At 41.2% G+C, this 15,441-nt stretch overlaps 2 protein-coding genes across 2 annotated transcripts in view; both read left to right on the forward strand.

The window, feature by feature from the left end:
• The first annotated feature begins 6,718 nt into the window (after positions 1–6,718).
• Positions 6,719–8,352, forward strand: mid1ip1a (MID1 interacting protein 1a). Its single transcript, XM_029459766.1, has one exon. It carries the CDS (start codon positions 7,033–7,035, stop codon positions 7,504–7,506), a length of 474 nt encoding a protein of 157 aa, XP_029315626.1. The 5' UTR covers positions 6,719–7,032; the 3' UTR covers positions 7,507–8,352.
• A 2,565-nt stretch (positions 8,353–10,917) lies between these two features.
• Positions 10,918–15,441, forward strand: part of LOC115026591 (cyclic AMP receptor-like protein A) — a 41,337-nt gene continuing 36,813 nt past the window's right edge. Inside the window, exons 1-3 of the mRNA XM_029459463.1 lie at positions 10,918–11,109; positions 13,795–13,847; positions 14,461–14,515. Coding sequence (XP_029315323.1) covers positions 11,029–11,109; positions 13,795–13,847; positions 14,461–14,515 — 189 coding nt within the window. The 5' untranslated portion in view covers positions 10,918–11,028. The remainder of the gene's footprint in view (positions 11,110–13,794; positions 13,848–14,460; positions 14,516–15,441) is intronic.

Here is a 15,441-nt window from a genome sequence, read left to right on the forward strand (position 1 = left end):
TCTGTCTCCGTCCGCTTGTTCTCCTGCGCTGCTGCGGGCTGCATCGGAAACAAGGCCGGAAAGCGGTGGGAAGGCGGGTAGGAGAGGCTGTTACTCGGGAAGAGATCGCGCTAACTGGGCTCGCTCCGATCTCGTTACGCAAATTACCGGCAGAGCGGCGCGACAGTGGGTCCGCTAATGGAGCGTGCGTGCCGCTGGCTTCCGCGCACTGCCCCCACACACACACACACACACACGCACGCACGCACGCACACGCACACACACTCCCCCGCCTCCCGAATACACTTAATGGGTTATAGGCTACAGGGAGGCATCCACGGGGGAAGCGCTATTACTCACACAGACACACACACACACACACACACACACCCGGACTCAAGAGCGCCCAGACACGTTCAAGTGCAGCCAGTCCTATAATGAAAGAAGGCAGGTTGCAGTCAATGCATATTTAACAATACAAATACAAAATGTTTAGTAAATTTCATCTTCATTTCTCAATCTAAGCATGTGTTTTTGAAACAAATACCTAAAAGAAAGACTCACTAAAATTAAAATGTGTCTCATGTTGCCATAAACGTGACGCACACACACACACACACACACACACACATATCAAGAGAAGTGTGACGTGAGCTCTTCGTGCATACATTTGCTAAACAAAACATGGATTCTGATAACGGTAATTAAAATAATATTCTATTTGTGAGATTAGAACGTGATCTATGAACTATTTTACATTTGGAAATGAAAATATTATTTGTTGAACAGTTAAGCCTTTTGTAAAAAAAGACAATTTAAAAAACGATTTAATATCATAAAGACTTGAAAACTAGGGAGTCCCTATATCCAACTTGATAATCACTGCTTTAAAATGTCTTAACAATATTTGAGAAATGCTGTGGTCATGATTTCAAGTACCTCTTTCAAAAATAATAGGAATCTTTTTCATTGGCTCAGAATGAAAGAAAATGTGTCTTATGACACAAAGTCTTATTAAACTTAGGATATGAATTACTTTACTGCTTTAGTGTGATTATGAATTTATTTTCCTCTTTTCAAACACACACTTTTCTCTTCTAATTGACAGTGATAACCTCATTTACTGCCTTATAAGGTGGTAATATAGCCGGCCTGTCCCACTGCACCCTTCTGTGTGTGATGTGAGTCGTTGCTGTTGTTGTTAATTGCTGTTGCTGCTTTTCCTCCTGCTTCCCCGCTGAACTTAGACACCATGCTTCACACTTTTCAGTAACATGCAGTCGTGATGACAAGTACTAGAGTTCCCACTCAAGCTGCCTATTCCTATAGCACAGCCCCCTCCCCCCCCCCCCCCCAGCCCTCCATCGCTCCTCCACTTCCTCCTCTCTGTCTTTGAAGCCTGGGATGATGATGACACCCGCCGTAATCGGTGGATGCTCAGCGTCTGACATGACACACAATTGAGAAACCCTTTCGAACTGATCCGGGTTTCATTGTTGCATTCAGGCATAGTCATTCACTGACAAGTGAAAAAGGGCCTTTCACGAGAGAATGGAGAAAGTCAGTGATGTGTGGCCTTGATTGACAGCCCTGTTGAAAAAGCAGCTCCGGTTCCCTATCTGATCTCTACTCTAACTGGATCTGGGATCAGTTTATCTTCACAGGGAGGATACCATAAGGCAGTTTGTGTACCTTTGCTTCCAAGGCAGATTTGGAATTAAGGTGATGTGGGTAGCGTGGGAAATGACATGATTACTTTGACTCAAGTCAAGTACAACTCCAAGGCACTTTAAAGTTTACTTAAGTATTTCCATTGTGTGCTGTTTTATTCTGTTACTCCTCAACATGTCACAGTAAATATTGTACTTTTTTTATTACATTTATACGACAGCTGTAATTACCTTGCAGAGTAAGATCTTAGATTTAGCGAGAGTCACTAACACTGACAGGCACCATTCTGTTGCATTTTAAAGTACTTTACTTTTGTGTTTTAAAGTCCATTTTTCTGCTAATACTTCTATACTTTTACATAGATTACCTTTACATAAGTAGATTTTATTTTTACTTGTAATGGAGTATTTTCTCCCGAGGGGTGGGCTCGACCCACATGACTTGGACTCGAGTCAGACTCGATTTGATGACTTTAGACAAAATAAAAATGACTTGCAACTTAACACAAAGGACTTGTGACTTCACTTGGACTTGAGCCTTTTAACTTGAAAATACTCGATACCTTCCCCCTATCCATCCATCCATCCATCGTCTACCGCTTATCCGGGTCGCGGGGGCAGCAGCTCCAGTAAGGAACCCCAAACTTCCCTTCTCCGGGCCACATCCTCCAGCTCCAACTGGGGGATCCTGAGGCGTTCCCAGGCCAGTGAGGAGATATAATCTCTCCACCGAGTCCTGGGTCTTCCCCGGGGTCTCCTCCCAGCTGGACGTGCCTGGAACACCTCCCTAGGGAGGCGCCCAGGTGGCATCCTTACTAGATGCCCAAACCACCTCAACTGGCTCCTTTCAACGTAAAGGAGCAGCGGCTCTACACCGAGTCTCACACGGATGGCTGAGCTTCTCACCCTATCTCTAAGGGAGACGCCACCCATCTGAGAAAACCCATTTCGGCCACTTGTACCCGTGATCTCGTTCTTTCGGTCATGACCCAGCCTTCATGACCATAGGTGAGGGTAGGAAAGAAGATCAACCGGTATATTGAGAACTTTGCCTTCTGGCTCAGCTCTCTTTTCGTCACAGCGGTGCGGTAAAGTGACTGTAATACCGCCTCCGCTGCTCCGATTCTCCGGCTAATCTCTCGCTCCATCGTCCCTTCACTCGCGAACAAGACCCTGAGGTACTTAAACTCCTTCACTTGGGGTAAGGGCTCATTCCCTACCCGGAGTAGGCAATCCACCGGTTTCCTGCTGAGAGCCATGGCCTCAGATTTTGAGGTGCTAATCCTCATCCCAACCGCTTCACACTCGGCTGTGAACCCATCCAGTGACTGCTGAAGGTCACAGACCGATGATGCCATCAGGACCACATCATCTGCAAAGAGCAGCGATGAGATCCTCAGGCCACCGAACTGCAACCCCTCTCCTCCACGACTACGCCTCGATATCCTGTCCATGAAAATCACAAACAGGATTGGTGATAAAGTGCAGCCCTGGCGGAGGCCAACATTCATTGGGAACGAGTCCGACTTACTGCCGAGTATCCGGACACAACTCTCGCTTTGGGCGTACAGGGATTGGATGGCCCTCAGAAGTGACCCCCTCACCCCATACTCCCGCAGCACCTCCCACAGTATCACCCGGGGGACCCGGTCATACGCCTTCTCCAGATCCACAAAACACATGTAGACCGGATGGGCGTACTCCCAGGCCCCCTCCAGGATCATTGCGAGAGTGAAGAGTTGGTCCGTTGTTCCACAACCAGGACGGAATCCACATTGTTCCTCTTCAATCAGAGGTTCGACTACCGGCCGAACCCTCCTTTCCAGTAGACTTTGGAGTAGACTTTACCAGGGAGGCTGAGAAGTGTGATACCCCTGTAGTTGGCACACACTCTCTGGTCCCCCTTTTTAAATAGGGGAACCACCACCCCGGTCTGCCAACCCCTAGGCACTGTCCCAGACTTCCACGCAATGTTGACGAGGCGTGTCAACCAAGACAGCCACTCAACACCTTCCCCCTAGTCCAAAGATTAAAAAGTCTATTATTTTGTGTGCCACAAATCAATTTGTGATTTCTCTTCATTTCATGAATCGACTAACATGAACACTATTCATTCCCAGCAAGTCGACACTAAATTCCCCAGATCCTGTTTGTTTGAATCAATCAGACGGCATCCAATCAAGTTGCAGGAGAGAACCATGAAGAAGTAACGCTTTGTTACTGAGTGCCACTTGGAAAAAGTTATACCATGGATAATTTTGTCTGCATAATACATCCAGTGTGCAAAACGTGATGGTCGAAAATTACATTTGGTGAAGATGGCATTGTGTCTTGTTCAGGACTCAGACTCAAAGTTCAGGACTTGTGAGTCTTCACTTGGGAATTACTTTTGACTTGAAAAACAATGACTTGGTTCCGCCTCTGATTTTACATATTTTGATTGAACGACTTTGACTAATTAAAGTAAATTAAAAATTAAAGTTGTGTTGCCTGTAGAGGTAGAATAAATACGGAAGTCGGATGGGACATATATGGAGAGACAGAAACTCAACCGGCAGGTTTATCTGTCCATGTTCATGTTCTCCCCATTCTTGCTGAGCAACAATTTTGAAATAGTGATTCACTTTTAGTTAGAACAATTTGTGCCCATAGACATCTGTGACTGGGTATGAAGTATCAATCAGGTCCTCCCCTCCCTCTTTTATTACTGTGAGCCTGTCCCTTAAAGTCATGTAGATCTATTTTAAACTCCATTCACTGAATCAGTCAGACATGTTTTGATTTGACGGCGGACAGGTGGATTTATCTTTTTGTTGATGGCTCCAACGTGGAAAACATGTATTCTACAGTTTCAGTCTCACTCGAAGTGTTTACAAGAGCTCAGGTTTCAGGTTGAGCACTTCCACAAGAGCACATACAGTATCCTATGATACTGGAAGGCTATTTCTGGTGCAGGGGTGTGGAAATCCCCCCCTGTTTACCAGCAGTCCTAGATAGAAGAGTAGGGGGGGGGGGGGGGGGGGGGGGGGTCAGCTGTCGACCAAAGCTGCTGGAAATTGGCTGGTGCAACAGTTCTGTTTTAAGTGTAATCAGAAAAGCTTGTCAGTTCTGTAACTGGCTTTGACTAAAGTAACCCTCGCAGGAAATGACCAGGCCTGTAATATTCCTGCAGGGACGCCGAGTGTGAATTTCGGACTTTTATGACATTTTCCAACCCCACTGTATCACAGTAATCGTGTTATAATCCGACAATTGCAACAAGGATGTATCTTTTGGTGAGATGCCCATTGATGTGGCACCAATCACTTCCCTCATCTCATCATAATTTAGGACTTCCTTGATTGATGCTATGTAAACGATCGCTACTCTTACACGTGTTGTATATCAGTGTGTATCTAAACATGTAGGCTACTCAAGAGAGGGCAATAGTTTTAGCAGTGATCAGTGGTGGAAATAGCCAAATGTACTTAACTACTGTCGACTAATTAAGTACAGATTTCCGATATCATTTTTTTTGTGATGTGCAAAAATGAACGAACAAATCTTTTTGAAATAATCTTTTAAGTGTCCGCTAAGTACCGGTAAGCCTGTCGAACGTGCAGGCGGTCATGAATCCCCGACCTTTCACTCTCGCTGTTCTGCTACTGCAGTCGCTCACGTCTCAGGACAAGTTGGAGTACATTGTTATTCTGACAAACAAACAGAGAGCGTAACATTCATCTTCACTGGAGTTTTGTCAGGGCCGGGGGAGATGCAGACACAGATTCACACAATCCTAGGCGGTAAACTATTCTACTTCAGTGCTACTTAGATTGGAGGAATTACATTTTTTTATCTACAGTTGCAAAATAGTTTTTTTTATTGAAATGGCAAACAACAATACTATATAAAAATCAAATAAACAATGTAGGCCAGTAATCATTTAAAATAAATATAAGCACGACTGCTCACTGCGGAGCATAAACAATATATAATAGATATAAACAATATAAAAATAGAAGTGTCACGAGCCTACGAGGCTTTACATTACTTCTTAATAGCAAACAACGAAAGAAACAAACCAGTAAAGTAATACCTTTATTAATGCAAACTTAAACATGATGACTGGTAATGCATAGAAGAGAAGTTTTATGGGGCGGACACATAGGTGGCCCATTAATTATCCTGTGACCCTTTAGAGGGGGTCTGACCCCGAGCTTGGGAACCATTGGACTTAACAACCTACCTAGTTCAGAACTAGCTCCACCTGATCCAGCTACACCAGTCAAAATGCTGCCTAAAAATTAATGCATTAACAATCTAATAATGTCATATTTCATAATACCCGTTATGTCAGGCTACTATATCAGGGGCTATTTTGTTTAGTCTAGGCTTAGTTTTACTTTTGATAGAAGTATATTTTGCTAATAATACTTTTACAGGTTTCACTTGTAACAGAGAATAAGAATATGATATGAATAAATTGTTTTTTTTACTTAAAGAATACTTCTTCCACCTGTATGTGACACACTGAAAGTCAATTCTATGAATAAAATCAAAAAGATATTCAAAAGCTTAAGTGCCCGACCACGTGTTTCCTCTGTTTTCGATGTGTGATCTAGTCAACAGTGGCCTCATCATTGGTCCAACATCCTCTTTTCCCGCCTCTGATGAAACGCATGCGGCCATCTGATTGGTTGAACTTGTAGGCCCGTGCAGTGGGCTGATGGCTCGATCTATGAATATTCATCCCCGGTCCTGCTCGTTCAGGCCTCACCCTGCATGTCATCGGAACAGAATGTGGGATGTGGTGATGTAATATCAGTCATAGCTTTCACCAGAAAACAAATCCTAGTGCATATTCACAAAACAGCACATTGTACGTTAAGTGTGGAATCAGACTGTGTTGAATTGACAACTGTTGTGCGTAAATACGCGCGATAAAGCTTTAGGCGTGTATATATGTGTTGTTGTTGTGTTATATCTGCACTTTGTGGATTTGGTTTCACCCCTAACTGTCAATTTGAAGCCACTCCTCTTTCAGAAAATCTGCCAAACGTCTCCGCTCTGCTGGGTGCTATTTCAGGTCATTTGGGTCTGGTTACAATAGCAGTGAAAGAACTTGACAAACAGGTTGTAGGACCGCCTTTAAAGCAGGAACGTTGGCTATATAAACACACACCTTTCTTCTTGCAAAACTAGAAACTACGACAAGGGCTCAAACACTCATCACAAGGGAAACTCAACTCGCCTGATTTACAGGACAGCCAATCCCCGCTGTAGCATTAAAGACAAGCAGACGCGCCTCTAAGCCGATCAGCCCGGAAATAAAGCAGGGCACTCAGAGGAGAAACAAACAAGACAAGTAACTCGGATCCACAAGAGAAAAAAACCTCTCGCCGTGATGATGATGATGCTGCAAGAAACCCCGACGCAGAAAAACTCCCTCTTCAACGCCATGAACCGCTTCATCGGTGCCGTGAACAACATGGACCAGACCGTCATGTTGCCCAGCATGCTGCGGGACGTCCCGCTGGAAGAGGACAGGGAGATGAGCTCCATGAAATCGGACGAGGACGAGGGGGACATGTACAGCTACTACCAGCTGCTCAAATCCATCCGCTGTGACATCGAGTGGGGGGTCAGGTGCGCAGCAGCCGATGAGAGGCTCAAGGAGGAGAGCATGATAATCTCCCGCAAGAACTCTTCCGCATCCACTTCCTCCTTCGCATCATCAGAAGAGGAAGAGGAAGAAGAAGACGAGGATTTGCAGAAGCAGGTCCAGTTCCACCTGACCGGGCTGCAAGGGGTGCTGTCCAAGCTGACACTGCAGGCCAACTCTCTCACCAAGCGCTACAAACAGGAGATCGGCATCTGAGGATGGAATAAGGAGGATAAGCTCGGAGCCCAGAGAAACGAAACATTATTTTTATTGAACTGGCTGAACCGACTTTTCTCAATGGGCTCTTTTGCTGCTGTTGTCACTACTAATGACATTTATGGACACACATTTGAATGGTAGAGAAAAAGACAGCTTACTTCTCTCTTTAGTTTACTCTGTGGTATTATTGACTGTAGATGTGTTGATCCAGAGGAAAGCATTTGTGTACTTAACACCAAACGTATACGTTTTGCACTCCTAAAGTTTTGTACACATATTGCGTGCAGTTCCTGTGATACATAGATGAAACATATTTAAACCCTTTATTTAATGTATAATGTATTACCTCACACTGAATAGTTTGAGAGCCAAATGTTATTTCAAAGTTGGAGAAGAGGAGGGCTGCATGAACTACGGGACCTGTTGTCTGAACCGCCCCTCTGAGGGGAATACTGACGAAAGATTGAGCTTCCTATTTGTGTTGCTGATGATGTCAGTGTGTTCAAATGAATGTGTCTTTGTATGATAAGTGCTCCTTCAAATCTGATATGTCTGTGTTTTTAAATTATGCTTGCATGGAGGGAGGCAGATGCTCACTGTAGCTGATGCCTGTGATCTCCTAATGCCCTACATGGCCAATGAACCAGAATAAACTGATAATGTTTCTGCATAGAACATAATGAGTTTCCACAAGATGCATTATTGTTATTGTGTATTTGCTATTATCATGGTATTAGTGGACATACCATCTGTCAAAATAAGCAAATGCTTTAATGTGCACCTTCTGCACCGTTTTTCTACTGATAATATTGATTCTGAAAATAAACTTTTATATGAACTTCATTTTTTTGAGTATTGGTTTTTCATGAATACAGTTATGATAAAAAAATAATCACCAACACTGAATTTAGCCATAAGTCAAACATTTTTTTAGAGAAAGATCTCCATTAGTACAGGTGATACCTGACTTATAGGTCAATGCTTTGTCAAAACAAGATGTTTTATACATCTTGTATGGCATTAAAAAATCAAATCTGAACATGAAAAATGTTTTCTTCAGAACCAAGGACGTTTTACTTTAATTGCTGAAAAGAAATCAGACAATTGGGAAAGCAATTTAGAAATTTCAAAGGACTACAGTACAAACTGACAACAATATTACACAAAACATAAAAGAACCAGGACAGAAACAGTATTGTCTGCACATCTCCAGTCCTTTTCTCTCAGCTTAGAAAACAGGTTTAATCCAAAAGCATTATTTTGACAATGAGTTCCATTCTTACATCATACAAACACTGCAAAAACAGTCTCAACCGTTGCCTTCCTTTTGCAAATGCTAGTTAAGCTAATTACTGCAGCTAAAACTATAAACCTGTAACAAAACACTGCAGTATCTATTATACAGCTCATAATAATAATACAAATCTGATATGTTAAGAAACATCATCATTTGCACGTTTATAACACAGCTTCCACTCAGAGGTGGATTCAAACCGTGCAGGTTGAGGAATGTTGCCTATCAGTAAAGCGTGACAACACCTTGAACCGTCTGAAAGTGCCTGAGGGGTAACGATGGTTGCTTCAACCATGTAACATGTATGAAGCCATATATAACGCATCCAAAAGTAATTTGCCAGTAATTTTAATAACAGATCTCCCTCAGTGTTGTTTGAGTATGCACTTGAATAAGTTAAGCTTTTTTACTTTATATATCTTTTAGAAGAAAGATATATTTGTGTTTGTGTGCACGCACAAATGCACGTGTTGTTTTATATAATACAATGCCAGTAATTTTAATAACAGATCTCCCTCATTGTTGTTTGAGTACCTGTCAGTGACAGCCTCAAAGGCCAACGAGGAAAAATGGGTGCAGCTGGAGTTTTAGTGTCACAATAGGTCAATAGTACAACACCCACTTGCCACTTTCATTCTTTCTCACTCTCACACACACCCACAAATTTTGCATAAAACCTCCACACAATAAGGAGAGCACATGCAAAAATGTCTTAATGATAATGTCTTTTCAGTGGAAAGACAATAGCAGAGGAAATAGAAAGTGACTTTAATAGATCTCAAACCACAGTGGACACATAACTCTATAATGAATAGTTGGTATTAAATTAATCTCAGTATTATACAGCTATACTCCACAATACCTATGTTTGGGGTAAAATGTATTGCTATGTGTTGCAAATACAGGATCCACTTTAACTATTTATTATTTTTTTTCAGTTAATGGGCTCCTCAAAATGACGAAAATTGACAAAATATTTTAACATCTATCTCTTTTCAGAGAAACATGAAGCATACTGTCTCTAATAGAAATCCAGATCAAGGGAGCGTACACCTTACACATCTTTAAAGAGAAACACCTTGAAAATTCTTTCTTTTCTTTGATTCAAAGTGTTTACAGGAAATGCAGCCGCTTCTGTCCACATTCAGGAGAATCAGGACAAAGTTTACATGCCTTTCTGTTTTTCACTAGGTGAGGTTTCTGGGTTTGTAAAAAACATCCGTTGAGATAACCTTATCGTTAACCTTAAGGTGAATACCAGAGGCTATCACTGAATAGCAGTGTCAAACTCAAAACACTTGCATGCACAATCTTACTGAAATAAAAGTAGGTAATTAAAAGAAATAAACAGCAATAAGTATTACAGAGGCATTGACGTGTGAGAAGCAAAAATGAAATCTGCAAAATATAGCTGTCACACAGATTTGTTGCACAAAACATGGAAATACTCAAACAAAGTAAGGTACCACGAGAAAAGTACAGAACTACAGTAAAAGTATTCAGCCCTATCTCGCCTACAACTTGTTCAAAATCCAGAAAGACTCCTCAAGAGATCAAGAGAGACCAAGTCTCGCCTATACTATATTTTAAGATTATTTTACTTGTTTTTAAAGCATTGCATGGACTGGAACCTGGTTACACTTCTGAACTCCTCATACCCTATTCTACCTCCTGTTCTCTCCAGTCTCCATACCGTGCACCCAGCTAAAAACCAAAGGTGATTGAGCATTTTCGGTTGTTGGCTCTAAATTGTGGAATAGTTTGCCACTAACAATTAGACCCCTCCCCATGCATACATTTAAAACCTGTTTAAAGATAATTTTTCCCCCTTAGCCTATTCATTTTTCTTCATGCAGACTTGCCTGACAACACTTGTTCTTTTGTGCAATACTGCTCTATAAATAAACTTGACGAATTTTAGTTTCACTACTGACTGATGAAACCACCTAAAACACCCTATAAATATGGCAGTGGATTTCCCCACATCTTAAGTGTTATTTATTTTTGTTAAAGTGCATTAAAACAAAGATGCATTGAGTTTAAATGTACAGGTCAGAGTCTTGACAGACCTCTCTCTTCCCTTCGATGAGACATAACTCAGAACGGTTGGTGATGCTTTTTGTCCTTTTGTGCGCACGGTAGAAACCGGAAGTACAAGAAAAAGCTACAGCACAACAAGACAATTAATTGAAGCGAAATAATAAAAACAATAACTGTGACTGAAAATGGATAGTCAAAACCCAAAGTCAACTAGTAACGATTCACGCTGCGTATTTTTTAATACAGATTCAGAAGACTATCGATGCGTAAGTAACTAACGTAACTGTAAACCCAGTTTAGCTAATTTGCTAGTTAGCAACATAACATTTCACTGTTAGCTCACTATGCGTTGGTAATTATTTACTCGACATGATAGATTTATTGATTAATCGATTGATAAGTCGATGTATGGAGGCCTGACACCTGCATGTTTCCCAGTGTTAAACTGTAACCTTGTGACTGAACTGTCAGTCATCTAACATGCTAACTAGCTGCATTAATTGGTTGAATATTGACGTTATAGTACAACCATAGTAAAACGAATTAATCTCCACTTAGTAAGAAAGAGCTAACATTACCCAGTTGTGTGTGACAAGCTAACTAAAGCTAACCTACCTGAGCATTACCAGCTTTATGTCTTTTTATCTATTGTTACTCATACTTAATGAAACAGTGTTTACCAACATTGTTCTAGAGTTGAGCCGCAGACATGCAGCCGGAAAGACTCCGTTTGTAAAAGATAGTCTGGTTAAAGATAAGCAGAGATTGCGAACACAATCTTGAAATGATAACAAGTGAACCTGTTTCGCCAGTTGTTAGCTGATTGTGAAGGAGAGCAACAACAGTAGGACAATAACTTCAATGGTAGAAAGTAACGAAGTGCATTCAATTTCTTTACTGATATACAGTGTTTATGTTATTTTGCTCACACCAATAGGAGCACTGTACAACTTAGTGTAATCAAATACATCAAATATAGACTGGATAATACCCAGTGGTTGAATCAACACCTCTCTGTCAAAGTCTCAAGCACAGCATGACCTTCAGACAAATATAGATTCAAATGATATTGCATTGAATGTACAGGTGTTTGTGGTATTGAGTCCACACCCTGTGGATTGGTGTAAGAGATTAACAATGAACCTGTTAAAAGTTCTTATCTTCAGTATAACCTTGTTATGAAAAAACCTGGCTGACCATGAACTGACATATGGGCAGATTATTAAAAACACAGTGTTGTTCATGGTGCAGTAAACATGTTATTTCAGTAGGTGTAACTTTGTGTGCCAGAAGCTTTAGGCTCCAGGTTGTCATCTATACTTGATTAAGAATGCTGCAGCAATGCTGTCTTGCGTTGAGCTCAAGTCTCTTCTTTAACGTCAAGCAGTTTCCTGGAATTGCAAGAGATCAATCATAGTGTCCCATACACTGTCTGACAAACCCAGAAGAAGATAGCCCACAGTGATCAAGCCAGCTATACCAGTCTAAATTTGGTATCACTCATGAAAATGAAGTGTTCATCCGTTCCCCATAATGTTGTCACTATACGTTTAGTCTTGGAGTTTTGTTCCCTGATTAATCCTTTTCCTTTTTGTCAGTTGAACAGATTGTCAGAGTCTGTTCATTAGACTTCAATAATTAGTCGATTAATTAACAGTCAATAAACAGAGAAAAAAGAGAGCAATATTTTGATAATCAAACGATAATTTAAGTAATTTTTCAAGAAAGAAAACTCATTTTATTTTACTCTTTGGAAGAGAACTGTCAGATTTTTGTTCTTCACCCCAATGTTGCTCATCCTTTTTCGGTATTAGGTAACTCAGGGTAACTCATGATCATTTATTTCCTCATGAAAACCACGATACAGATGCTAATGTGACTTGATCATGAGGAGGGGAAATCCACACCCAAAAAGCAGGATCAGTCATGCACTATTTATGAAACAATTTGTAACAAAGTGCTGAGCCTGAGCCTTTTTAACACTCCTCCAGTTTCATATCGGGATCCATCATTCAAATGCAATTACAACAGTAATAACATGGTAAAAGGCCTCTGGAGAAAAAATGGCAGTTGTCTATCTCTCTTTGTCAAATCTTCTCTTTCTAATGTATCCAGAAATCTTACGTCACTGCAAAAACAAATTATTGTATTAAACTTAAAATTCACTTGCATTAAAAACATGACGTGACGCAATTACAGGCTTTTGACTGATCGAAGGTTGTGACTGCTCCGAGAAAACCGGTGTAGAACATTGTGTGCGAAAGGCCATTGCAATAGAGCATGTCCTGCTGTAATTTGCATGCAAGACTACAACCAGGGCCCCTTCATTTTCCCTGAAGCTTTTAGGACTGACTCACACATTTCTCATTCTTTTCATTCCTTCGCTCTCTTCCTTTCCTCTCTTGTTTCTCTCCGAGTTGCTCTCAGATCATCTTCAGCTTGGATGTTGCTTTGCACAAAATATGTAAAGTGTCAGGTTCTAGGTTTTCATTTCAATAAGCCGTCATTTAACAGGCCTCTGAGTTTTACGGCATGTTGAATAGCGTCAAATGTCTGTGGAGGTCATAAACAACTTTTGGTGTCTTAAAGGCGTCAGTAGTAGAGTGCAAATACTCACATTTGAGATTATTCGGGTTGCCTGAAGTGTATGTAAACTCCATTTTGTTATACTTCCTTTAATTACACACATGCTTGCACGCAAACACACAACAGACATGCTTGAACAAATAGCAGTCTTGTCAACCCAGTCATTTCTAAGCCGATGATTGTAATGTAGGCAGTACTGTATTTGTTTTGCACTTTTCACTCAGTTTGCACTGTGCTTTACTTAAATCAGAAATATTACACAGAGTAAGTGATGCAAAGATTAATTATACACTTTAATATGTTGTTTTTTTGTTTATTATTTATGCATGTGAGCCATACGGTCATGAATTGTTTCTGATTTACAGGTGGTGATTTTAACAGTAAAACGAGCCACGGGAACCTTCTCCTTAGTAGGATGGTAAATATTTCCTCAAGTTTCTTTTTTTACACGATACTTTGTCCTGAAGCCTTGACTTTTATTTCACACCACATAGTTCCATCTATATTGCTGGAAGAGTTAATTCTAGTATTAAAGTATTAAAAATTCTATTTTATTTGAACAATACTTTTGAGGAAATGAGTACGTTGGGACCCAAACGCACATTAATAATTTCATAGAAGTCGTCGGATGTTTTTCCCATTTGTTTCAATATTCGGGTGGGATTTTGCAGGTGGTATCTAGTGGCATTTTGATAAACTGCATCTTAACATTTTGGCTTTAACATATGGCTGCGGAGGTGGCGGCTTTTTGGCCGGTGAGATCACTCCTTCAAATGCTGCTGAGCAGGTCTTTGGCAGGTTTTCTTCCATTGACGTTAGTTTCAGTCTAAACATTTTTTTAACGGCCAGTAATCGAACTGTAAGCTAAAGAATATCAGCAGAGCAAAGGTTACAATAGAGCACGCAGGGACAAGTGTTGGCCTGTTTCTGTGCAGAAAGACAGTATAGAACACCAAACGACTCGTCTCTTCAGATTGATGTTAGCTGTTAGCATGAAACGTCTAACTGTTGTCTTTCTTCTCTCCACACAGCATTTTCATGCTGTTTGTGATCTGGCTGCTTCGCAGGTATCACTCTTTGGCTCAGGTAAAATTCCACTACGAAGTACAGCATGTTTTGACACCTCCCCCCCCCACATTTCTGTTTGTTTAATTGCCACCGTAAATATGATCAATTAGCCGTGGCAAATCTTGGCATAATTCAACCCAATTAAAATGCACAGATTAATTAACTGTGGAGTTAATTGCTTCATGGTTGTTCTGTGATAGTGACGGCTGTCTTTCCCATTTAGGTCTGACTATAGATGGAATAATATTCGTTACATGTTCTTTTTCTTCCGCATGTTTTCTTTTATCCAAAATAGTAAAAAAAAAAAAAAAAAGTCTAAAGCAGATCGGTGTTTGTGTGCGCATGCGCCTTTTCAAGTTGCTTTTTCACCTCGAAAGAAAGCCCCTGCCATGCCACAACTTCCTGAGCTTATAGTACTCCTCCACTACTCTCATCATAAGGTGAAAGATCCCCATATGCGGCATGAATTAAAACGTTATGGCCGTTCAAATTTCCCATTTTGTCCCATTTCGGCCCGAAAACGCCATCGCTCTCGTGCGATTTCCTCGGAAACGGCTGGTGCCATTGAGCTGGGACCAAGTGGTTTGTGTTCAGAGGCTCACTGGAGCACATAGTAGCCGCGTGTTTTCTCTTAAATACCGATCCCCAGAAAGTAGCATTTTACGGCCTGTGTTGTGTTTTTGAAGCCAGTGCAAGCAGGTCTGTCCGGCTTTGCAGCGCTCCACGTTATCCTCCTAATCTAAAGTAAATGACAGCTTAATGTGAGGCTCTGATGGATCCTATTACCTCTGGACCAGGTCGCACAGAGTAGCGTCACCTCCTCCTGCTCTTTCTCTGCTCTTCTCACACCACACAAACCCTCTCCTTACCTCCATCCCATGACAAAGGTTATCTGTCAGTCAATAATCTGTAATGCTCCACCTCCTCTTCCTCTGTAGCGTTGT

Source organism: Cottoperca gobio, chromosome 21, assembly GCF_900634415.1.
Source record: "Cottoperca gobio chromosome 21, fCotGob3.1, whole genome shotgun sequence".
NCBI lineage: Eukaryota > Metazoa > Chordata > Actinopteri > Perciformes > Bovichtidae > Cottoperca > Cottoperca gobio.

Bases quoted from the DNA above. Each gene is read 5' to 3' on its own strand.
- mid1ip1a (XM_029459766.1), top strand. From the start codon at position 7,033: ATGATGATGATGCTGCAAGAAACCCCGACGCAGAAAAACTCCCTCTTC.